The sequence below is a fragment of the Podarcis erhardii genome (genome assembly GCF_964252035.2).
Source record: "Podarcis erhardii genome assembly, chromosome: Z".
Taxonomy (NCBI): Eukaryota; Metazoa; Chordata; class Lepidosauria; order Squamata; family Lacertidae; genus Podarcis; species Podarcis erhardii.
Genome location: NC_138504.1, coordinates 29,620,457 through 29,646,550, shown reverse-complemented (window position 1 = coordinate 29,646,550; position 26,094 = coordinate 29,620,457). Strand labels below are relative to the sequence as shown.

At 46.5% G+C, this 26,094-nt stretch overlaps 1 protein-coding gene and 1 long non-coding RNA gene across 4 annotated transcripts; one reads left to right on the top strand and one right to left on the bottom strand.

The window, feature by feature from the left end:
* Positions 1 to 2,008: 2,008 nt before the first annotated feature.
* On the bottom strand, positions 2,009 to 25,653 carry FGF16 (fibroblast growth factor 16). Of its 3 annotated transcripts, none has more exons than XM_081847272.1 (4): positions 25,206 to 25,653; positions 11,298 to 11,401; positions 3,695 to 3,936; positions 2,009 to 2,236 (listed from the first exon to the last, which is right to left on the bottom strand). In XM_081847272.1, exons 1-4 carry the CDS (start codon positions 25,477 to 25,479, stop codon positions 2,143 to 2,145), a joined length of 714 nt encoding a protein of 237 aa, XP_081703398.1. In that variant the 5' UTR covers positions 25,480 to 25,653; the 3' UTR covers positions 2,009 to 2,142. The 3 variants fall into 3 exon arrangements, with proteins under 3 accessions (XP_081703398.1, XP_081703399.1, XP_081703400.1); XM_081847273.1 differs by having other exon boundaries at positions 3,695 to 3,933; XM_081847274.1 differs by lacking the exon at positions 2,009 to 2,236 and having other exon boundaries at positions 2,713 to 3,936.
* On the top strand, positions 13,098 to 18,324 carry LOC309333635. Its single transcript, XR_014152621.1, has 3 exons — positions 13,098 to 13,546; positions 14,513 to 14,633; positions 17,267 to 18,324. It is a non-coding gene; the product is annotated as an uncharacterized lncRNA (long non-coding RNA).
* Positions 25,654 to 26,094: the final 441 nt, after the last annotated feature.

Genomic DNA, 26,094 nt, shown 5'->3' with positions numbered 1-26,094 from the left:
AGGCAAAGTGAGGAAATCGCCTCAGGTGGAAGATGCTGGGGCGGGGCTGGGGGCAGGCAGCCACCCTCCTTTGTTGGAGAGCAGAGCTTTGTGATTCCCACAGCCTCTGTAAACTAACTTGCTGCCTCCAGGGGGCAGTAGTGGATGTTACCTCACTGCCAGGGTTGGAGACAGATTCAACTCCCAGTCTAGTTAGTCTCTGTTCATGGCATGGAGGGTGCCCTCTTGTCCTTTGCCTCAGGCAGCAGAATGTCTGGGTTGCATCCTATCTCAAAGCATCATAATTAAGAAGCCCATCCTCTTCTGCAGTATCTTATTTTCTCTCTTACTTGCTAACTGGTTGTTCTACTCCTGTTCTTTATGCTTCTTTTTACGGTCTTAGAGCATATCCAGGTGGGTGTCTTATTGCTGGTGTATGCTCCCAGTGCGAATTTATAGTTGTACTGGGCTGCCTGCTCCTTCTATTGAGATATTAATGTTCTTTGACACCCCCATGTTTCTCCTGCATTGGCCTCCTCTTCCTCCTCTTATAGCACCGTTTGTGTCTCTGTCACCTGCCCTTTCTCTCTCCTTGCCCCCATCCCCACAGCAGGAGTTAGTTGCACTGTGATGTCATGCCACCCCTGCTCACTTGAAGCTTCTACTCTTGCTGCTCTTGTCTCTCATTTGCCTGCAACAAGAGATCTGGCTTCTTCTCCTTCCCTCATTGCACCCTGCAGCTGAGCGGGGAAAGGAGAGAGGGAAGAAAATATCTATCTGGTCCCCACTAAGTTGCTTCTTTACCCACAGCACACACACCACCCTTGTTTCTCCACACACACACTCACAGCCCTCCCCTTGCTATGTGTGTTGCATGTATCCTCTGCTTGGGCTACGTTCACTTTCCCTGAGCAAAACAAAATCCTAATGGGATCAGCTTCCTCTTGACCCTCCTGACAATGGACATGTAACTGTCAGCCTTGGTTTCTCTCCATATCCCAGTGTTATTCTTCCAGTCCTAAACTCCATTCTCCACATTCCCGCACCAGTGTGTGATTTTTGTCCCATCCTTTTCACTTGAAGGCAAATTTATCCAAATATACACACTATTTTTGTATTCAACTTTTGCCTGATATGCACATTTTTATTGAGCAGTTTCCCCATACATAACACATTTTTTATATGTTATTTTCATGTGTCCATGCGTGTTTATGCACACGTCCTCCTAGCAGTATGCATTTTCATACGGGTTACTTGACTGACGAAACTGCCTTGCAAAATTCAGAGAAGTGTCAATTTCAAAACCTGGCTGTGTTTTGCTTCTCATATTGCTTCAGGAAGTTCATATCAGGTCAGTTTGCTTTTAAAGTGTGGACTGAATTGAATGTCTCCCCCATCACTACTCCACACGCAAGCAAAGCCCCCCAAGCTTCCACACAGAAGCAAAAGAGAGCAGGTGGGCAGCAATTTCGTCTCCACACCTCTTTCAATTAAGTGTAAATGATTTACATTGTGACAGCATGCCAGCACCCTACTTCCACTTTTTAAGTCTTAATGTTTGGGCTGCAATTGTTGTGCTAAACCTTTGTTCAGTTCCACAAGAACAACAGATACAGGAAGTATGTGGGAGTGGCTAAACCACAAGGAAGCAACTTCAAATCAGGTTGTTGCCAAGATGCTACAGTGCAACAGAGGTAGGGGTGGGGCACATTCTAAAACCTGGAGAATTTGTTAAGTGAAAGATTTCAGGATATTTGCTGAAAGGCTTTGGTTCACAGATGGATTGCTGCTCATGTAATGTGACGATCCTGAAAGTTTTGAGGGTGCAAATCAGCTTGAACAGCTGTTCAACTGTGGAGTTGACTACCTTGGAAGGTGGTGGACTCTACTTCATTGGAGGTTTTTAAGCATAACTTGGATGGCCATCTGTCAGGGATTATTTAACTGTGATTCCTGCACTGCAGGGTGTTGGACTAGATGACCCTTGGGGTGTCTGGAAGCCAGCCAGCAATAAATCACACAGAGTAAGTGAAGTTAACTCTTTATTAGAGACAAGGCCTGCTCAGGAGTGCCAGGCCTAATGAGCACAGCAACTCTTCTTGGTAGGTTTTGCCCCTATAAGGCAGTTGTGAAGACTGAAGGTCCCCGCCTTCCCACAGCTGACTAAGTCTCCTCCTCTCCTGGGTCCTTCCTGAGCAATCTGAGACAACGCCGGCGCGTCCGTCTTTGCTCCGACCTCTTCATACCTCTTCGGGTCCTGGGAGACCAGGGGAGAAGGGAGTTGGTCGCAGCAGAAGGGGGAGACCCCCTGGCTTCTTCAGCAGCCTGCCTCATCTCTGCCTCTTGGCCCCCTCCTTTCCTGCTGATTCTGGACTGCCCTCTGCCACAGCCTCTCCCTGCTTACTAAATCCTGTTACTTCTTCAGCTCCTGACACCTCCTCCTCACAGTCTGCTCCATCTTCTCCCTCTGACCACATACCATAGTCCCACCACCACTCCCTGGACTCTGAGCCTTCTTCCCTTGGAGGTTCCCCAGCTGGTCCCTCCCACCATTCCTCTGTGTCTAGCCAGTCCATGACAGGGTCCCTTCGATTCTATAAATGTGGGAGTATCAATCCCATTAAGAGAACAACTCATCTTGAATGCGTGTGAAGAGAAAAAAAATGTTATCTGGAGGGGCCTCATAATTAACAATGGATGTGACTGGAATAAATTAGCAAGCCACCCGCAATATATAAAGACAATTTTATTGCCAAAAAGCTCTTAAAACTCATTTCTCCCCACCCCCTTTCCTCCCTCCTATTCCAGTAGGACCTTACCCTTCCTGATGAAAGTTGGGCCATAATATCTCTCATTTTAAAAATAGTAATTTTTTTGAAATAAATAAATATATAAAATAAATATCATATACATTTTATAAATAGATTTTTGTCCTTAGGAACAGGATTGTGTTAAGAATGTTAAGGTCCTTGACCCACCCTCCTCTGCTCCTATTCCAACAGCAGGAAACATGCACACGTGTGTGCCCACACACAACACCCCCCTCCCTCACATCCCTCTGGACCCAAGATTGTCAGATGTAAGCTTTGGTTTGGATACTGTAGATTCTGCCCTCCATTTTCCCACTATGGAAGTCTTATCAGCTAGAGCCTACAGTGAGGAGTTCTGGCCTAGCAACATAGAACGAGTCTGCTAGGGCCACCTCAAGAGAATCCAAGTGTCAAATAGGAAGAGGCCCCATCCATTCTGTGGGCCCTCTTAATAACTATTCCAAGCCTGTGAGCAGTACACACAAGTCATTGCTGTGGTCTTCTGTGGTGTGGCCACCATGGCCGCGTGGCTAGGAACTGGTGCTGGCGGTGGTGGTTGTCATTTCAGAAATAATATTTTCTCCCCCGTGTCAATTTTTGCCTTCTCTTAGCCCACCAGATAAAGAGAGTAATTGAACTAATGAATGGTTTTATGTAGGGTTTTCCAAGCTCGGCTCCCACCCTGCCCCTATCCTCACCTGCCACGGGAGTAGACTCAACCTCGAGATAATACCTTTAGAAAGAAAAGAAAACAAAACTCCAAGGAATAGGCAGTGCTTCCTCTATCTGGCATCCAGATTTGTTAAGAACGATGGAATGGCTATGGGATGGAGCGTCCTGGCAGAAACCATGGAAACCCAAGTAAATATATACACAATGGCTGCTCAAGCTGCAGAGAACATCACCTGTAGTGGAAGAGATGTCTGTACATTGCAGGGATCTTAGCAGGGTCCACAGGTCTTGGTAAAAAATGAGTGAATTTTTGGTGTCTCTTAGTCCTGTATCCTTCTCTGGGAGAGCCATCTTTGTTCAAAGCAACGTAATACTGTCTCTCGGAGTCAGAGTGTTTGTAGAGGGTTGAAGCGTAAGTGTTGTACCAGTTTTCTTCAAACTGCTCACGGAAAACACACTCCCTTGTCAGCTTCTTCTGTGTGTGTAGGTGGGGTGGAAGAGGGGATCAGGGAGAGAGAGTGGGTGGGGAGAAAAAGACTTATGAAGAATAATCTACAAACATTCTGTTCACATGGGCAGCGCTGCTGGATCAACCCAAAGACCCATTTTGTTCAGCATGCCGTTTGAATATAAGAAGCAAGGTTTATAAATTCCTTTCCATCTTGGACAATGTGGTCCTACTCTGATGGTGGCTCTCCAGGGTCTCATGCTGTGTGTGTGTGTGTGTGTGTGTGCTTGTTTGTTTGTTTGTTTGTTGCATTTATATCCCACCTTTTCCTCCAAGGAGCTCAAGGTGGAATATATGGTTCTCCTGCTCCTCATTTAATCCTCACAACAATCCTGTGAGGTAGGTTAGGCAGAGAGGGAGTGACTGACCCCCAAGGTCACACCCAGTGAGCTTCATGGCCGAGTGGGGATTTGAACCCTGGTCTCCCAGGTCCTAATCCAACACTCTAACTACTATGCCACATTGGCTTTCAAAGTATTGCCTATACTGACTCTGCAGGGTTTCAGGCAGGAGCCTCTCCCAGCCCTACCTGGAGATGTTTGGGATTGAATCAGGGACCTTCTGCATGCACCACTGAGCTGCAGCCCCTCATCACTTGCTACCCTGGAGATGCTACCTGAGACCTTTGGCATGCAAAGTATGGGCTCTGCCCCGAACACATGCTGCCTTGTGGAAGCTTACAAGCAGGGCAGGAAAGTGGTACCCATCCTCTGTTGTCTATATGCAGCATGGGTGCCATAGCCCATGAGATGCTCTGTATTTGTCCTTCCCCAGCAATCCCTATGTACCCCAAGTTTATAGCTGCAACCCTGTGCCTCCTTGCTTGGAAGTAAGACCCATAGAACACAGTGGGGCTGACTTTGCACACGAAGAGGTAGCATGGAAAGAAGGCCGCTATGCTAGCATCACAAGGGACTAGATGACCCTTAGGGTTTCTTTCAACTCTATAGTTTTATGATTCCATGACTCCATTCTCCCTGACATTTGGATTTGTTTGAATGAATGGTTATAAATGACTTTGAATGGAGGAGCTTTCCATCAAATATGCCCCCGAGAACAGTGGCGTAGCGTGGGGGGTGCAGGGGGGGCCGGCCGCACCGGGCGCAACATCTGGGGGTTAGGGTTAGGGGGTGCAAATCCACGGGTTAGGGGGCGCAAATCCACGGGTTAGGGGGCGCAAATTACTTGCCTTGCCCCGGGTGCTGACAACCCACGCTACGCCACTGCCCGAGAAACAGGAGTAGCACCTCATATGGTGTTTAGGAGAACCAAGGCTAATGGCAAATGTTTGAGTAGGTGCTCTAGGGAGCAAATGATAGCAGTGGTTTAATTCCTAGGGACTTTGCTGCAGAGAGAAGAGCAAAACAACCCTGGGAGGTTCCGTCTGAGCACAGGGATTCCGAGAAGCAACATAACCATGGGCTGAGGTCATGCCCCAAGGCAGTAAGGATATCCTGAGGTCACATCCCTAAAATAGTTAAGCCCAGGAATGGTTGACTGATATTGATACGATGATTCAGCTCCTTCGGAATTAGTCATCCTTTTGTGTCAATGGTACTGGCTTAATCTGAGCATGGGACTTTGACACACGAACACTGCTAGACTAGGTCCATCCAGTTCAGTTGTCTGCACTGACTGGCAGCAGCTCTCCAGGGTTTCAAGCAGGGTTGTCTCTTAGCCATATACGGAAATTCCTTGGGGGAGCAAACCTGGGATCTTCTGCAGGCAAAGCAGTTGCTTTTATCACTGAGCTATGGCCTTCCCCTTGCAAAGAGAAAATCTCACGGGAGGGTGTTTTTCGATGGCTGGGGAGCAGGCTGTCCTGGAGTTGGGCACACTGTTGTAATCTAGACCAGGCTTTAATTTGTCCTGCCTGGCCACCTATTTGGGAAGAGCCTTCTATGAACAACGTGCTTAAGACAGGAGTGGAGAACATCAGGCTGTGTACATATACATATGTGTGTGTGTGCACGTGTGTGCGCGCGCAAATGTGACCCCCATAATTCTCTGTCTGGCCCTTGGGATTGAACCTAGGCTACACCTATCACTGGTCCTTCTCCATACTTTGCTCAGGTGCTTTTGCCTACCTGAAATGTGCCCCCTGAACTATTGCTTGCCTAGATGAGAGGGATGAGTGCATTGTAGAAGTTTCTGGGTTAGGTTAAGAGTCACATCTATTCTTCTACCCACTTTGCCTCCGGCTCTATCTATCTCTGGCATGTGGCATCCCAGAAGTTTGCCCATCAGCAATGTGGCCCTTGGATGGAAGAAAATTCCCAATCCTTGGTTTTAAGAAAACCGTTCACTTGACTAGTATTCCCTTGCACAATATACTGCTGGCCATGCTACTGCCTGTCCCACAGTGTTAAGGGAATCCTTTCCACATCCTTTTCCATAAGGATCCTCTTACATGAGTAGCTGCTTTGTCCCAGGTTCAGTCCCCAGCATCTCTTGATAGGGTTGAGCATGAAATCCCAGAGAGCTTTTACCAGTAAGAGCAGAGGCATACCTAGGAGTTGGTGAAACCGGCCCTCCCTGGAGGCGCAGGCTCGAGGGCACGCGTGCAAAAGTCACCTATCAGACTATAGAGTGTATGATGTATATGTGTATGGTGACGTGGCGAGATCAAACGTGGGAGAAGCTTCCCATCCTTCTCGCAGCACAAAGGCGTGTGAATGCTTTCACCCTTCCTCCTTGCCTTGCCCTTACTCCGGGATGCTTCAAGTACTAGGAGCCATTGATAGCCCTCTCCTCCTTGAATTTCTCCAGTCTTCTGTTAAAGCCATCCAAGTTGGCACCACTGCCTCCTGTGGGAGCAAGTTCCATATTCTAATAATAATAATAATAAGAATAATAAATTATTTTATTATTTGTACCCCGCCCATCTGACTGGGTTGCCCCAGCCACTTTGGGCGGCTTCCAAAATATATGAAAACATAATAAAACATCAAACTTTTTTATTTAAACTTCCCTCTGCAGGGCTGCCTTCAGATGTCTTCTGAAGTCAGCTAGATGTTTATCCGTTTGGCATTTGATAGGAGGGCATTCCACAGAGTGGGCACCACTACTGAGAAGGCCCTCTGCCTGGTTCCCTGCAACCTCACTTCTCACAGTGAGGGAACCTCCAAAAAGCCCTCAGCACTGGACCTCATTGTCCGGGCTGAACACAGGGGTGGAGATGCTCCTTCAGGTATACAGGGCTGAGACCATTTATGCTCTGAGTGAATAAGTACTTACTTTTATGTGTCCTGAATCTTCCAACATTCAGTCAGTGTAAAGAATACTGAGCGGGATTGGAGCTATGGCTTAACTCAGGTTAAGGCAACGAACTATGTTCCTAATTGTTTTTCGGGGTGGGGAGTGGGGAGAAGCATAGCTCAGTCATAAGCATATACTTAGCATGCAGAAGGTTCCAGATTCAATCCCCAATGGCACCACTAGGTAGGGCTATAAATATTTCATCTGAAGAGCTGCTGCCATGCACTGTGGACATGAGCTAAACTGAACTAAACTGACGGTGCAAGGCAACTTGCTATTTTCCTATTTGGGGAGTGTCCTTGGATGGTGTGAGGTGCTCTGTATGGACTGTGAGCATGATAGAACTCTTGCAATGCTCTGTGACAGAAGAGGGGTTGTGGCTAGCAATATTTATTTCAGGGAAGCTTGCTCTTTGTTACTCTCTTCCTCTCTCTCTCATATATATATATATATATATATATATATATATATATATATATATCCAATGTTTTCCTACAAAGAGCTCAAGGTGTGGCAGTGACTAGCCCAGAGTAAACTCCAGTGAGCTTCATGGCCAAGTGGAGATTCAAACCTTGGTCTCCAAGGTCCTAGTCCAACACCCTGACCACGATACTACACTGGCTTTCTACACATCTCATGGAGGATCCCGTGCCAGACAGTTGGAAAATCTGCACTGTACATGTCATACAAACTAGGCCTCTTCACCATGGCAGCCATGAGGGAGAAAGCCAATGCGTGTGGATTAGTGGCCGTGTCTGAGAACCTGCTCCTTCATAATGTGCTTCAACATCATCACACACTAGCAATGATGCAGTTGCATCTGGAAAAGTCCCAGCTCAATCCCATGGCACCTCCAACTGCAAAATGATAGCAAGTGATGTGGAAGGCTCCTGTGTCAGATCCTGGAGAGCCTCTGCCATTCAAAGCAGAACACATTGGGTTGGATGGAACTGCAGCTTCCTATGTTCCAGCCTGTGCAGGATGCTGCTCTGTGTCCACCATGGTGAAAATTTGCAAATGCTGAACATTTTGGTGTTGATGGGTTATTTTATTTTGTAGAATATTTTATTGGCTTTATAATAAAATGACATTTGAACAAAACCTGCAGAATGTTACATACATACATACATCAGTTACATATACCTCAGTTTCACCTTACCCCCATAAATGCCCACTGAACCACTTCCATTCCCATAGAATACCTGTTCTGCAACTATACATTGCCTGTTGACACCAGGAAGGCACCATCACTGTACTTTTTTTGGCACCTGCTAAAAACATTCTTGTTTAGACAAGCCTACCCAGATGTATAGAAAGCTGATGTGAGTTTTAATCTGTTTTTTAGTGTATTGTTAACTCTTCAATAGTTTCAATTTATTGTTGTCATTCTTTCTTACTCATAATTTTACTGCTTTATCCTTTTTAGTAAACCACTTTGAGGGTCCCACACACACAATCAAGTGGTGTATATATTTTATGAAATTAATAAAATGAAAGAACATATAAGAAAGAAAATGAGCAGGAATGCTGTCAAGTAACTGAATCACTGAATGTATCGCCAAGGCTTCATTTATCTGTGACAGCCTCTCCATAAGTAAGTGGCTGGAGGCAGTGGCGTAGCGTGGGGGGTGCAGGGGGGGCCAGCCGCACCGGGCCCAACATTGGGGGGGGCGCTCGCTCGCACTCGCAGCTCTCTGCCCCTACCTGGCTCACTCTCTCTCACTGCAGTGCTGGCTGTCCAAATCCGATCCGAGCTGCCGGGTCGCCGCCCACTGTGGAGGGGGAGGGTGCCAGGTGTGCGTTGCGGTGCAGAGCGGAGAGAGAGAGAGGGAGGGACTATCTGGGGGAGGGACAGTGCAGCGGCCGCCCAGCGCAGCGCTGAGCGCGGGAGAGAACCACACCCGACCAGCCCAGGCAGCAGCAAGAAGAAGCTGGCAGCGGCGGCAGGTTAGGGGTTAGGGGCGCAAATTACTTGCCTTGCCCCGGGTTAGGGGGTGCAAATTACTTGCCTTGCCCCGGGTGCTGACAACCCACGCTACGCCGCTGGCTGGAGGTCTAACATTAACGTCACTTCTGTTTTACATTGCTGATATGTGGCAACCAGACCTTGTCAAAATGACTGCATTTAGTTTGGTCTTTAAAAATATTTTTATGCTGCATTAGATGCTTAGAAAGAGCCAAATCCGAAACTTTCCCATGTCAACCCTTCAAATAGCATTGCAGTGTTGTGCCATAAAGCAGAATCCAGTAAGAATCCTGTATGTGTCAAGAGATTTTTTATGGCATGGAATCATCCAACTGGAAATCAGCATGTGGTTGGCTTTCCTGCTGAGACTGCCAAGAGAACACATCACAGAGGGGTAACTGGATACAGTACTACAATTAGTCTGAATGGACTTTGATTTGGAATTGGGATTTAAATCAGATTAGCATTATCGAGACACCCAGGTCTTATTTTCTAATTTGAGCGGAAAGATCCATAACAAGACTGGTGAATTTCCGGTCCAAATTGTGGGCTGCTCCAAAGCAGAGCGCATCCAAGCGATAGCCAGTCCCATGTGCATGTCACAATTATAGGGGAGTGCAGAATATAGAACTTCCTAGATTTTCATCTTTGACTTCAAAAAGTTCAAAAACTTCAAAAGTTTCTGACCCAGATGACTGGGAAGATATGCCAAAATGTGTTCACTGAAGTCTCAGAAGCCCAGAGGTGTGTCTGAACAAGATTTCCACTGGCTGTGTGTGAGGCTTTTTATAGTTCACTATAAGTAGCAAGACCAGAAGAAACTATGCAAAATAATTGTAAAACAGCAGCGGAAATTATGCAAGTGAAAAGATGAGCATCTTTATTAAAAGTTCACATTTTAACTGAGGGCTCATCCAGACTTTCTTCTGTGCAATGTTTCTAGACACTTTAAAGCTCCATGCCTGAGCACTTTTTTGGGCCCCAGCCCTGTCCCTGCAAAAACCTTATCACTGAGAACCATTCTGTGGAAAGCCCGAATTGCCATTTGTTCTGATTCAGAGTTAAAATGTGGGCTTTCCTGGGGAAAGTGGCAGGGGAAAAAAGAAAAAGAAAAAGTGCTTGGACACAGACCTGTGCCTAGAAAGCACAGGGCAAAATATACAGTAAGTGTGGATGAACCCTGAGTCACAAAATCAGGCTTTTCTCTGGTGGTGATCTTGAATGCAGCATTTAAATATAAGCACAAAATACCCACAGACCTGACAATGGTTTGTGTTTCATGGCTTTCCTAAACAAGATGAGAACCTCAAGAGAGACACACTATCAGTCATACTCTTGGATCTGCTTGGGTCTGCCAGAAACTCCCCAAACAAACAATGGACAACAAATGACCAGTCAGTTTCTGGGTATAACTCAAGGCAGGCACTGGTGCTTACCTTTAAAGCAGTGGCAGGGACCTGGGTGTTTTACCACTGAGCTACAGCCCCTCCCCATATCCATGCAGGTGAAGTCTGCACAAGAGAGAGCGTTTTCTGTGTTTGCTCCCATATTGTGGAATTCCCTCCCGACAGAGGTTACGAATGGTTCCCTCCTTGTAATCGTTCTGCCAGCAAGCTAAGACCTTCTTATTTAGACAGGGCATAGAAAACGAAGGTGTGGGTGATGCTGACCACTGGTCAAATACAAATAACTTTGTAATTTATAACATCTTAAAATGTGAGCCAAATTGGATCCCTATTTGGGAGAAAGGTGGGATATAAATACATTAAATAATGATAATAACTCCCATCCTACTTGATCACTGACTGCCTACCTCATAGGTGGCTACCTTTAACGTGGGCTATAAGACCCTACACTTCTGTTCGCTTTTTGTGGAGCCTACTACTTCTGCAACTCATAGCTGCAGCTCATTTTCAGCACCATAATTGTGCCATGGTCACTACTCAGTTGCTGGGGATCTCAAATGCAAAAGAGTAGCTGCGGAAGTCAGAGCCACAAGAGATTGAAGTGGGTATCTTGGAAAATATCAAGGCATAATAAAACCTTAATGTTACCCACTCCAACAGTATTTGATATTCCATAAACCTGAAGGGCTAACACTTACCGATCCATACAGCTCTCCTCTCTCGTTCATCCCAAGGTAAAGTCCAGAATCCACACCACGGATACTAACCAGCCCTACAGCCAAGCTTATAAACTCCAAAATTCCTTTGAAAAGAAATTAAAAATGGAGAGTTATTCAATACAAACAATATCACTCTTGGTGGGCATCATTACAGTAAATAAAACAATTTAAAATCTACCCAGACTTCACAACGCATTTATATCATATCACAATAAAATAATATCCTTTTTAAAAAATCATCCTTAAAATGAACACGACTAAGTCTTAAGAATTTTAAAGGCCTGGGCAAATATAAATGTTTTTGCCTGGCACCAAGTTGCCAGGAAGGCTTCTTTTGAGAAGGAGCTCCACAGCCAGGGCACCACAGCTGAAAAAGCATTCATTCCTGAGATTGGAGAGTGTATCTCTGATAAAGACAGTACCTGGGGGAAATAAACCCTCAACAGTATACCTTAAGATGGTGTTCCTTCAGATATTTGGACCCCAAGCTATTTAGGCCTTTCAAGGCAAGTGTCTGCAGCTTGAATTGGCTCTAGAAGCAAACAGGCAGCCAATGAAATTCTCTTATGACTGGTATACAAAGAAATGTAGCAGTGGTAATCAAAAGTCTGGCAGCCAGATTCTGCATCACTTGAAGCTTCCATGTCAACTTGAGGGCTGGAAGATTCCAGATAATGGATAACCATGGCTAGACTGTTTAGAAACAGCCACAGTTGGTGAACCAACCAAAGCTGTGTCACTGAGTCAACCTGGGCTCTAGAAGCACTAGGCACTAGCACTAGGCTATGAATTTGCTGACTTTGGAGGGGTGGTGGGTGGTACAATCTGCATCAGAGCCTAGCTCACCACTTCCCCAAACCCAAAGCACATATATCCACAGTGCCTCTACCTTAATAGTATTCAGCTTCAATTTATTGGCCTGCTTTCAGCCCATTCCCACATTCAGTTACTGGTTCAGCACCTTCACAGCCTCACCTGTCAAGGAGAAATTGAGCTGGATATTTGCAGCACCTCTCCCCAAATCCTCAGGTGATTTTACTCTGTGACTTCATACAGATGTTAGGGAGTAGGGTGGGAGGAGAGAGTGCCATAACATAACACAAGTGCCATAGGATTCAGCAGAGATCCTCCAATACTGCCTTCTCAAACCACCATTGCAGGTAGGATCAGAACCATCATATCATCATGCCCCCAACCCCATCCCACAGAACTGGTCCAGAAAGGTTCAGTGGCTGACGGTATCTCAAGCCGCTGAAATCAAGAAGAATCGACATCCTCATCCTCCCCCTCCTGCTCCTGGTTTCCCTTCTGATCAAGATCATCTATCAGAGAAACCAAGCCTGAGTGACAAAATGTGGTCTGAAGCCAGTACAAAACGGGTCAGTATAATCCATTTCTTCCAGCAGTACTTGGAGAAGCTTTATTAAAGAGAGTTTGTGGATATAAAAATATCGTTTGGATTAGGGTGGTGGTGGAACCAACCTTTCATATGAAAAACTGAACAGTTTGGGAAAATACCACAAAGAGGGAATACATTAAGTCACAAATGCAATAATTAAAGTCACAAATATAATAAGAGGAACAATCTGTTTTTATGCTATGCAGAGTAACCTAAAAATGAGTAAGAATTGCACAAATGCATAAAAGCAGATTATTAAGCTGCTATGGGCCAGTTCAACAGAAGACTATGAATGAAGTTCCACAAGGATGAAACCTTCTGAGTGACCATAGCAGCCAGCAATTCCTAAGTCACTACAGTCACTCACCTCCTATCAACCCTCTCTTGGCTCTGCCTGCTAGAGTCCTCTCCCTCCCTGGAATAGCACCCCACTTCTTGGACTCAGAGCTGCTGAGAGAACAAGGAAGGCCCGTAAATTGTTTACCATGTTCCTCTCTACTACTCAAAAACCAGGAAAAAGGCAGGCAGTTACATAGTGAGGGAGAATGAGTAGAAGCAGTTCAGAAAGAACATTGGAAGGGGGCTTTCCACAGGTGTTTGTAGGAGCTGTTGGAAACATTAGCTGGTACTGTCAGCCACAGGCTTCTCAACAAGCGGAACCAAACTTCTTCGCATATGACTTTAGCTGGTCTAATGTGGAGGTGTGAGCAGAGCTGGGCTGGGAAAGGGGTGGGCCCTCTGTCTTGCCCCCAACCTGTTCTTCTGCTTGTTACCACTGATGCCAGAATGACGCTGACCTTGATGGTGAATCCTGCGGACCTCCCTCTTGGTAAGTGCTGCCTCTGTTTTCCTCCCTGTCTCCCTTGATTTTAAAATGCAGGGAAGTGGGTAAGTAGTCCCTTAGCTTCCCCTCCCCCGTTTCCCTTTCCCTATTTCCTTCTAGGGCCAGGAGGAGAGGGGTGTGTTGCTGCCATGTTGTGTCAGGCAGCTGTAGCTGCATCATGAGCCAGTTGCCCAAATTGGATGGCTTTAACAGAAGAGTGAACAAATTCATGGAGGAGAGGGCCATCAATGGCTCCTAGTACTTGAAGCATCCAGAGTGAGAGCGAGGCAATAAGTTTCTAAGCAGAGGTTGGATGGCCATCTGTTGGGGATTCCTTAGCTGTGATTACTGCACAGGTTCGACTAGATGACCCTTGGAACCCCTTCCAACACTACAATTCTATGGACCCCAAAGGTGGGGTCCATGTAATCATAGCAGTAAATTATTCAATGTAGGGAACAGCTCTGGGGCAGCCCAGAGCAGCAGGTCCAGTCTCATTCCTACCACTAAAGTAGGGTTTTCCAAACTTGGGTCTCCAGCTGTTTTTGGACTACAACTCCCATCATCTCTGATCACTGGTCCTGCTAGCTAGGGGTGATGGGAGTTGTAGTCCAAAAATAGCTGGAGACCCAGGTTTGGGAAACCCTGCACTTACAGCCAGGACAGCTCCATCAGACATGAGGCTATTTGGTGTGGTAGGCCAGAAAGACACATGGCAGTGAGGAGGTCAGAACTGCTACTTTTTCATGGAGGCCTTAAGGGGCCTCCAAATCAGGAACCCCAAATTGCAGCTAACAGCACAGAGAGAGGTTGCATTCAACAGCAAGGGAACGGGCTAGGCAGAGAAGAGCAGTGATAGTCACATGGTTCCTCCCATTTATTTATAGAGCCTCTAGAATGTCCATCCAACCCTTCACAAGCACACTTGACCCGCCCTGGTTGGGTTACATCACTTACATGCTTTTTTGCTAGCTCTAAGATTCTCAAAGTACCACTTGGAAGAACCATTCATTGCTCGGTCACTCATGAGCTCACAAGGCATACTAGCAAGACCTCAAGTGCAAGGACGATGTCATGGCTATACATAGAACAGGTATGTCATCGTGACTGCCTTGCTGCACTCCATGTTCATTATAGTATCACCTTGTTGCTTGAGCCTGCGCATGCCCTACTTATTCATTTTAAATACATCACTCTCCAGAAAAGAAGGTTTTCATGCTTCTGGCTCCAGAAGTTGCACTGAGAGAAACACTTGGAGCTTTGCCTTGCATACATACCCTACACTGCATTTGGTTTGAGCTGTATTGCTTCAACTCTGTTGTACCCAACCACAAATCCCAATTGGCTAGTGTTCCATGTGATACAAACACCTTCCACAACCTTAAATGCCTGGAGCACTTTTGGTACTGTTTATAAAGCTTTTCCTTCGTGTAAAATACGTTTAAGTACATGGAAGGATGGGTGTGTATTCACACATGCTAAGATGCATCTCTTTAAAAAGGACACGTGCCCCTCCCACCCCGGAAATTATTGTTGGCAATGCTATGGTGCTGAGTGAACATTCTACATTGAATTTCTCCTGCCTTAGAAGGATAGGATGAAATGAAAGTCCTCTTCATGCCTTCCAGAGAACATGGCACATGGAACTAAAGTATGGAGAGAGAACATACACATGCTGCCCCACTGTACTAACATCCTCAGATGCACCAAGCACACCTACTCAAGCCTGACCATCCCGTGTTGCCTGAGACAGTCTCAGGGAGGTTATGTTGGCCAAATGCATTCAGAAGCTTCCTTGCGATCAGGACACCTAACAAGGTAAGGTTTCCTCATCACACCAGGATGCTTTTTAGTGCATTCACTAAAGTGAATACCACTTTAGCAAGGCTGAATGTGCTCAGTGGAAGAGTTGAGTCAGGGAGTGGCCACTATTGTGGGCAATTAGCCTATTTTAGCCTGTATTACCTCACAACAGCTAGGACCATGCCTGTTGCTTCCTTTTTGTAGGCTGCTTGGAAACAGACTGGTGGTGAAGTTATTCTGTGCATGTATTTGAAACAATGAGTGGTGTGAAGTTACTGAAAATTAGAACTTTCTGCCTGTTTATGGTGTTTTTGTTGTTATAAGGGCCTGCAATTATTTTTATGGCACCTATTTGAAGAAGACCATGGTGAAAACTGAGGTGGTGAAGACACAGCTATATCTAGCTTAAGATAGAAAGAGGATGTTGCTTCAACTAAGAACATTAAAAAAACCAAATCTCTCCCTGCTATGAACACAAACTGAGGTTGGCATGCTTATCAAAATTTGAAGGGGATGGACGGACACTGCACTCAGATGTTTACTGTTTCCTTTCAGTTTTTTGACAGTGATTTAATTTATGTATGAATATCCTTGCACATATGATTTAGATACCATAATATTAATGGAGGCATTGCTGGATCTTGTGGGCAGCCGCTACAGAGTGCAGTTGTGATTTGTCGTTCTGGAGGGACAAGCTTGTCTTGGACTTCCTTGAGTGGGAGTGGACCTCTCTATTATCAAGAGCAATCTGGGCAAGTTCCTTATCCATGGTGCCTGGGCAAGCTACATCCACTTTGCCACTGATGGTAGGCCCAAGAGCCCCACCATTTGCACCATGGCCCACTACCCGTGGATGCCAGCCGGCGCAACATCTGGCTGAACTGTCTTAACAATGGGCATTATGTGTGTTTTATGTGTATTTTAATGAATTGAATTGAGTGAAAGATTATAAGTCATGGGGTGTGGAGCATGTGTGTATGAACTTAACAGCACTGAGCTTATTGTTCTTAGTTGCTATTTTGTTAATGCTGTTAATATTGTTTTATGGGTGATAAATGCCATAAAGGTAAAGGGACCCCTGACCATTAGGTCCAGTCGTGACCGACTCTGGGGTTGCGGCGCTCATCTCGCTTTATTGACCGAGGGAGCCGGCCTACAGCTTCAGGGTCATGTGGCCAGCATGACTAAGCCGCTTCTGGCAAACCAGAGCAGTGCATGGAAACACTGTTTACCTCCCCACTGGAGCAGTACCTATTTATCTACTTGCACTTTTGACGTGCTTTCGAACTGCTAGGTTGGCAGGAGCAGGGACCAAGCAACGGGAGCTCACCCCGTCGCGGGGATTTGAACTGCCGACCTTCTGATCGGCAAGTCCTAGGCTCTGTGGTTTAACCCACAGCGCCACCAGCGTCCCTGATAAATGCTATATTGATTTGTTAATCATAATTGCTTGTAAGCTGCTTCGGGATTCATTTCAATGAAAAACAGCATAAAAATACAATAAATAAATCAAAATCAATCGTTCATGTTTAAGAATTATATGTCATTTGCCTTCAGAGACCCCTTAATAAAGGCATTAATCATTATTATACTATTAATTATTATTTATATGCTGACAGGGACTCAAGGCAGTTTACAGATAAAACAGGAACAGCTAAAACATTTGGCAAACAGAAGAACATTAAGATCACATATCAAAAACAGTTACATGTTCACTTGGGTGACACTAACACCTTACATTTAAAGACTTGTGATACCACTAGAAACAGTCATGGCTTCAACTAAAGAATTCTGGGAGCTGTAGTTTGTCAAGGGTGCTGAGAGTTGTGCTGTCTCATTTCTTATAAGAAAAGCCCTGCTGGATCAGGCCCCGCCCCCTTATTCCCCTCCTGGAACAGTTTAACCACCAACCCTTCTTTGCAGGAAACTCTAGAAATTGCAGCTCTATGTCTTGGCTAGGGCTGATTGGAGCTGTAGTAAAGAGGCTGGCAAAAGCTGCAATATAACCTCAAAAAATTGGACATCTGAGGAGCATGCTTCAGATTTTAAAGAAAGAATGACAGCAATGCAAATCCAACCAAGGTGTCTGGGAAAGAATTTTGCCATTATCTAGCTCAATTTGCAAGGGAAGCCTCCAACAGCCATGCTTCACTAGCACTGGGAGTGGCTGTTGGGACTCAGTCAAGAATTCACTTTCTGCTTGCAAGGGGGAGTTTTCTGTGGCCAAACATGATTTGTTTTTCCAGCTCTTGTCTTCTCTTCTGTGGTGGAGATATTCATTCCACTCACTCTTTTGAGCCTCTCCAGATCACATTCTGTGAGATTTGACTGGAATTTCTGATGTCTGAAAAGCTGAATTATCTTTGAACTTCCATTGGAGCAGGGCAGCCTGCCAGTCATTGTTATACTACTAAAACAATTGTTTAAGGATTACTTCAGCTGCCTGCACCTGTCTCTCCTCGTACAGCCATATCCACGGGCAAGGGGGCTTCAGAACAATGTTGCATGTTGTACTAGTATCTGCAAATCTAAATTTTCAGCTAAATCTCTCTCTCGCACCCCCCCAACTGCCCCCCAGGCAACTGTTTGGAAACAGGTGCACTGGGTGTCCATGTCAAAGCCTGCAAAATCTCAGGAGAGCTTCAACAGCAGCAAAGAGTATACCCAACACACACTAGCACACACAAAGCCCTGCCGAGCAGGCAGAATTGCTGCTCATGTTTTGGGGGATCAGGGTCTGTGGTGGGCAAGGAAAGCAGTTTTCAAACATTTTGGACCAGCTACACACTCCCTGGCACAATTCGCTCAAGGCACCCACCACAAGGCCTCTTGTTGCAACAGTATCTACTGCTCCAAATACTCATAGCCATTGAGTCCTATTGATGATGTACCACAGACGATCAGAACTGCAATGGTAAATTGTCATTTTGGTGAACATAAACTGGGGAGGGGAATCTCAGGCCCATTCTCAAGGGAATGCAGGCTTCTCTATCTGTCCCATGAGAATTTCCGGAGGCCATAGCTCTTTGCCTAACACTGCTTTGGGCTTCTCTCAAGCAGTTTTGACTGCTGAACCATGTATTTGAACCACAATAGTGAGAACATAAGATGAGCCTGCTAGATCAGGTGGGTGGCCTATCTAGTCCAGTATCCTGCAATCACACTGGCCAACCAAGATGCCAAGGTCCCTGATTGGGAAATCAGGGAGCAAGATTCAAGCCCAAGAGCCCTCTCCTCTCCTGTGATTTCCAGCAGCCACTGTTCAGAAGCATTACTGCCTCCAAATGTATGGAGGCACAGCATAGCTCCCATAATCACATAGCCACCATTAGTCCCCTCCTCCATGAATTTGTCCAATAATGCATCAGTTGAGGTGGCTTGTGGTAATGAGTGCATAAGAAACCTCTGACTTTTGCATGCCTGGAATGTAGCCTTCGACACAAAGGCAAGAGTCATGTCTATTGTTTCTGCCCGTCCCCTTGCTTGCATGCGACTCCCAGAAAGTTTTCCATTGGGGCACAGGAGGATGCATGGGGAAGTGGGAAGTGGGGTGGGGAATTGCACCCCCTGTCTCATTTCTTATAAGAAAAGCCCTGCTGGATCAGGCCAGTGGCCCATCTAGGCCAGCATCCTCTTTCCACAGTGGCCAACCAGATGCTCCCGAAAGGAAGCCCACAAGCAGGAACTGAGGAACCAAGGACAAGAGCCCTCTCCCTTCCTGCAGTTTCCAGCAACTGGTATTCAGAAGCATTGCTGCCTCCAGGTGTAGAGGCACAGCATGACCAACGTGTCTAGTAGCCATTGATTGTCTTTCCCCTCATCAATGAGTCTGAATGGAACTCTGAGTACTAGTCTGGATCCAACCCATCCTCTATGTAAGGTGAGCCTCCCAAAGTATGTGTGACTGTGCTGTGCTGTGCTGTGCTGTGCTGTGTGTGTGTGTGTGTGTGTGTGTGTGTGTGTGTACACCATATATATAGTAAATTTCATTGCAAGCTTCCCATTTCACCTACAAAGAAGGCTGACCCTGCTGTACAAAAGGTGAGGGAGTGACCTGCTTCAGGAGACATCAATGAGGGCAGAGCAGAGCAGGCAAAGGCAAGAACTGGTGTCTGATTGATGCAGCAAAACTTTGCTGCAGTGTTTGCCCTAGCAGGGGTGGTGCTGCCACTGGAGACTATACTGCCTACAAACTACATATTCCAAAGCCTCTAGTAGTCTAAATACTTAATGAACCATCTCGCTTTCAGTTTTTAAAATAGAAGTATGAAAAACTGGAACATTAAACAGCAAGTCAAGTACCCCCCTTTTTTTAAAGGAAAGGAGAACTAAGGTAAATTGCTTTATCTGAATAATATGCTTTCTTTCTTTTTTTACTTTGGTCATTTCCACTATGAAACTGATGCATGGGATTTTTAGAAGGGGGTACTAAGAAGTAAGAGTGACTACTTTTCCAGCTCTACTTACACATGGAAAAGTGTTGTAATTCAATTCCCATCATCCCCAGCAACTCCCATCATCCCCAGCCAGCACAGCTAGAAGATACTGAGGCTGATGTGAGCATGGCTCCTTTGGCTGTGACTCATGGGAGTTGTAGTCCAAAGCATCTGGAAGGCATCAGGTTGGAGAAGGCTCTTGAAATGGCTCTTAACATCATTGTGCGCATTTTGTCACACTAAGGCAATGGACTGCTGGGATTTGCTGTAAACACTTGTATTTTGCTTACAAAAGAGATCAGATCCAATCCCTGGCATCTCCAGGTAGAGACTGGGAAAGAATGCTGTTTGGGTCCCTGCCAGTCAATGTAGATAGACAGATGGACCAAAAGTCTGGCTTGGTGGAAGGTGGCTTTCTACATGTCTCACTTTCAAAGTATGAAGGTACCTACCATTCAAGAAATGCAATATGGCTTGGGGACAGTTCAGCTCTGACTCAGCTCTTGACAAAGCACAGACACTGGGACCATAACAGTACACTTTGGAGGTACAGTCAATTTGTGCATCTGAAGCCTAGGTTGCCAGACCTTAAATGCTCCTTCTAGAGCAGCCCCTTCACGAACCTTCTGAGGCTGCCCTGAATTAAGAACTACAGCCTTTAGCCCAAAATTGCATCACTGTTATGTGGCCATAGCAGTGATGCAGGATCAATGGCCCTCCCAATATTGCTGGACTCCAACTCCCATAACTCCTAGCCAGCATGGCCAATAGGCAGGGGGAACACAGAAATATTTAGCTCAGTACTGTCCACACTAGCTGGCAGTGGTTCTTTCAGGGTTTCAGACAGAGGACTCTCCTGCCCCTACCTGGAGATGCCAGGGACTGAGTCTGGGACCTTCTGCAAGTAAAGCAGATGCTCTACTACTGAGCTATGACCCTTCCCACAGACAGTACTAGTCCAGCATTGTCTAGAGGGGCCACAGGCTCCTCACTGCTGGTCTACAGTTAAATGAACATCACGGGTTGTGACGTTGTGCTGGGACAGTGATTTGCAAATGGTTAGGTGAAGCCTCAAAGGTTGTCACAGGCTGTTGGAAAGCTGTAAGAAGTTCCAAATGAATTCAATACTGGTTTGAAGTTTTGCAGGTAGTTAGGCAAGAGGGGGCAGTGGGATTTTAGCCTACAGGACTTGAGCCAGTGAGACTATGCATCTTACATCTCTGTTATCCTCCTACCTTCTGCTGATGGTTTCTCAGCTGCCAAGAGAATAAGATAGTGGTGTATGAGGAGTTATGCTTGGGCTGGTTAGCACTTCAAGCATTCTTGGGTGCTTGACCATGTCAACTGGGCTATCTGCAGCAGTGGTTTTCCATCTGTGTTTGGGATTCCTCAGAAGCCTACCAGGTATTCCTCCATGAGAAGACCTCCCTTCCACTTTTCAGCAGAGAAGTGTTAGGTGTTCACACAGAGCAAAAGTGAGGGCCAACACTGAATGGACTGCACACACTAGGACTCTTCCCATAATCCTCTGTACCAGGATTCAAAGTGGAAAGGGGTCTCAACAGCTTGCTCAGCTTTCACCAACCTGGTGCCCTCCGAATGTTTTGAACTACAATTTCCCATTAGCACCAGCCAGCACAGCTATGGAGGATAGAGCTGGTGGGAGTTGTACACAACATCTGGAAAGCACCTAATTTGCCAAGATTGAGCTAGAAAATTTGAAAGCTCCTGGTCCACAGAACCCATCACCACCACCCTTCCTTGCATCAAGTCTTGATGAGATCAGATTATCTTTCTTCTGGGATGAATGGATGTGGGACAGCATGGACATCATATGGATTTCACCTGACCTTCTTCAACTTGTTGAAGCAGGCTCCCGTTCTAGCCCTCCCACCCAGAAGTGGCTGCAGATCTGCCTTCTTTGCAATGCTTCAGGATACTACCCTGACTCTTATTCAGAGTACCAGGCAATCAGTATCCAGACACAAATGATTCTCAATGTAAGTTTCCCTTAATAGTAAGTAAAGTAACACTACCTAAGGGGTAGTAATAAGCAATGGCAGATCCATAGTATTGAATATATGAAGTTGCCTGGCAATTCTCATGGTTCAGTACCATGTACTCCAACAAGCAGCATCTCTCAATGACTACTTTGGGACATTATGCGTGCAAAGTGGGTGTGCTCTGCTATGGAGTTATAAGCCTTCTCTCTAAAGAAACAGAGTCTGTCTCTCTGCACACAAGATTTGAACTCACAACTCTGCAGTAGCCAATAAAAACAGTAGTCATACAAAAGCCCACCTAGAATAGCATCTTGTTCCCATCATGGCCAACCTGATGCCTATGGGAAGTCCCCTGAGTAGGACATGAACACAACAGCATTGTCCCCACTTATATTCCCCAGAGGCATAATGCTTCTGATCTTGGTAGCCATGTCCATCATAACTAATAGCCATTGATAGCCTTAACCTCTGAGAATTTGCCCAAACGCCTTTTAAAGCCATCCAAGTTGGTGGGCATTGCTACATCTCCCAAATCACCATGCTTAACTTCTTGGAGTCCATTTTCTTAACTCACAGCCCAGGTCTTCCTCAGTGACAGCCAGCTAGCTAGCCTCAGTGATCCAGCTTCAAATGTGTTCTGCACTCTAAGGACCTAAGAAAAGGCCTGCCAGTTCTGAGATCCAGCACCCTGTTCTCAACATTGGGCAGCAAGATAGCTATGGAAAGTTCATGAGGCAGAAATGAAGATAACAACCCTCTTCATTTGTTTATGCTAAGCATCTGCTTCTAAACATGGAGGTTCCAGTCTCCAGCTCAAAACATTTGTTGAGCTCCTCCCCACTTGCTTAATTCTTATAAAATAAGAGTGAAAGGCCACTTGAAGCCTGAATGCAAGCTACAAACTTCAGAATTTAATTGCTCATGATTGGCTGAGGGCAAAAACTTAATACAGCATGCCAGGTCTCTGAGGTGCTGAGTTTCTCGGGCCTAGAGTTCAAGCCAACTTGATCTGCACCTGAGGATTCCAGTTTGATCCCTCCCCCCTGAGGCTCTGCCCTCCGATTACAACAAATAACTATTTATTTTACACTGCCTTTGGGAGAAGCCTGGAGCAGAAATCTATAATATTTTATATCAGAAGCCTGGTCTCATTTACATAGCTGGATGCCAACTGCTTGAAACACTTGTGGAATGCTAATGTTTCAATTTATTGAATGCACCATACAGTTAACTCTTCAAACTCAGCTTGCAAACCAAATGAAAAAGAGGGTTGCTGTCACTGAACAAAGGGAAGGTTTTCGTCTTTATTTCTAAACTCTGGCTAGCTGCTCTAGACTCTTACATGCCAATCCTTGGTCAGCAAACCTAATATAGTTCACTGAAGGTTGCTCTCGCAGTTTATTGACCTGCAGCTGTAGAAAATCCATAGCTTGTTTAGAAATTGTGTGTGTTTGTATGCAGGTGCTAGTAGTAGCCAGGTTGGGCCAAAGCTAGCTGAGGTGTGCACAGCATTTCTTCTACCCATCTCCTTCCTAGGGACAGGGAAATTATATTATGTCTTTCAGGACCTAATTAAACAAGGTTTGTCTGTGCCTATTAGTACCTTTCACTGATCTGGTTAGGGCTTTGCTTGTTGATTCAACCAAGCAGATACCATTTATAGTAAGGCTGACATCCTGTACACATTTACTTGGGAGTAACCACCATTCAGCTTGGTGGGTGGTGGACAGGGCCGTAAGACTTTTTTCTTTTACCTTAATCAACTCATATATTTTTAAATTTCTTGCAGAACACGAATGTGTAACAAGACAAAGAGAACAAAACTGGTTTCACTGCAGACATCTTAACAGGGTAGGGGTGGTGCTCACAGCTATCCCAGGATTCTAGACTTGCTGGATGCATGGCTGAAGTCTCCATGTTGGACCTTCTTGAGAGTCCCTGCAAGACACCTGTGGTTCTCAGACCCCACTCCTTTCTCTGCACCTCACTTTCTTCTTTGCATTTTTAAAAATGATTATTAAGCATTCCCAGCATTCAGTGAACCAAGGACAGGGTTCTGAAGTCTGCATATTTTGCCAAATAAAAGTTACCAAGCTCTGATCGCATTCCTACCATCACGAAACTTCATTTCATATGAAGGATGTAAAGTTATGAAACTATTTTTAGTTGGTTTGGTTCCACATTTTATTCATGCTTCAAATTCCCTTTGCAGCACAACCCTACACACATATTGCTCAGAAGTAAGCCCGAGTACATCAAATGGTGTTTACTTCCATGCAAACAGGTATAGGGTTGCAACCTTAATGACTAGGTATGAGAGGGAGGAAGAGAAGTGCCTAGTCTAAAATTGTGCAATGGGTGGGTTTTCCAAAAGCACCTGACTGTCTCTTCTCTGCTTTCCAAGCTTATGTTATGAATTATCTTATTAATACTACAGCTACAAGTTTGTCACGGCCTTTGGCTAGAACAATAAACTTATGAACTGATGTTTTCTGTTCTGCTTTCCAAACTACCCTATTGTAAGCTGCATGGGCCTGTGTGTGTGTGTGTGTGTGTGTGTGTGTGGAAAACATGTTCCTAGCCTGCTTCTCTTTGGTTCTAGTTTTGTTTTTGTTGGTTGCCTTTTTTTAAAGAGCCTGCTTTTTAAAGTATTTTTTGTGCACCTGCAAAATGGTTTAGCAGTGGGAGAATAGGAAATTGAAAATTAACATGCTGGCATTTCAGGGGAGTGAGCGCATTTATTTAGCATTCTAATTATATCCATGCTCGGGATGATTTATATTACTAGTGTAATTAGTTCTGTATGTGGGACAAGGCGGCGGGGCACTTTGAACAAGTTCATAAAGGCAGCTCTCCGCGGCTATTGTGACTGCGCGAGAGATCCGGCAGAGCAAAAAAGGACACCTGCTTTCGAGACGGGGGTGGGGACGCTAGTGGGAAGGGAACGGGAGACTCCTCCACCAACACGGTGCGGTGGGGTGGAACAGAGAGGGAGAGAGAGGGGAGATTCCAATCAGGGGGTCTTTCGGTTCAGGGACCGAGAGAGAAGAAAGAGTTTGGGAGAAGGAAAGGCGACCACGTGGCTTGGACGCGAACCAAAGCACAGAGGCTGTAAACAGGGGACGCAAGGTTGCTCCACAGAGCGCAAAGGCGGGCGTGCGTTCCCACGCGGCGGGTAGGGGCTACATGCCCCCCCCCCGCCAGCGGGCGCCCCTCTCGAGCTGCTGCCAATGCCCTCTCCCCACCTTGCGCCTACTGCCCCTCCATGCTCAACCGCTTTTTCTTCCCAAGCTAACTCGCCCTACAACTTTGAGGGGAAACGGAGCTAAAGGTTCTGCCGCTGCTGCCGCTGCTTTTGTTTAGCGCTCAGCGCCGCCGCGCACGCCTCTTCCCAGCCCCGCTGCCACCCCTCCCGCGGCTTACCGAAACGGCTGTGGTCCTGGCGGGTGCCGTGCACGGTGCCGTTGGGGAAGATCTCCAGGTGGAACCCGGTCCGGCAGTAGAGCTGCCTCCGTCGGAGGATGCCTTTCAGGTGGGCGAAGTCAGTGGGAGAGCCCCGCTGCAGCCGCCCCTCGATCTGCCCCAGGCGCTCGTTTAAAAAGCCCGGCGAGTCGGCGAGCGCCACGCTCCCAAGTGTCGAGGAGAATCCGTGCAAATCCAAATCGAGGGAGCCCAGGAAGCCGCCGACCTCGGCCATGGCCACCGCGGGGGCGCAAAGCCCGGAGGAGACAGCAGGGAAGCCCGAACGTACTAGCGAACGAGCCACGCGAGCTCCGGGTCCAGCGGAGGGCAGTAGCTCTTGCCCTCTCGGAGGCTGCGATTCCTCCGGCGTCGCCGCCGCTCTCTTGCGCTTGCTAGCTCCCCAGCTCAAGCCGCCTGCGCCGGCTCGCCTGGTCCAGCGCGTCCCCCCCTGCTTCTCCTCCTCCACCTCCTCGTCCTGCCGCCTTTCATAGCTGCTGGATCTGTCCGGCGATCCGATGCAAACTGGACTTTATATACGTACACACACACTCCCCTTACATTGACATATTGGATATTTAAATGCAAGCCACACCTCACTGGCATACCCCCTTGGCAGTTGCCCCGGTCCCCCCTGCTCCCTGCGCCTCTTCTGCGATCCATTTGGCTCTTTTGCGGGGCAGGGGGAGGGAAGAGAACGTTTCACTCCCTCCTTTATTATTCTTTAAAAAAGAAAAGAAAAGGAAGGAAGCCGCGCCACAATGCAGCGAGCCAAGCGAGCTTTTTTGGCAGGTCCTTTCCCGAGCGCTGATGATGAAACTTCGTGCGCGGGGGATGCGAAAGGCGTCGAGCT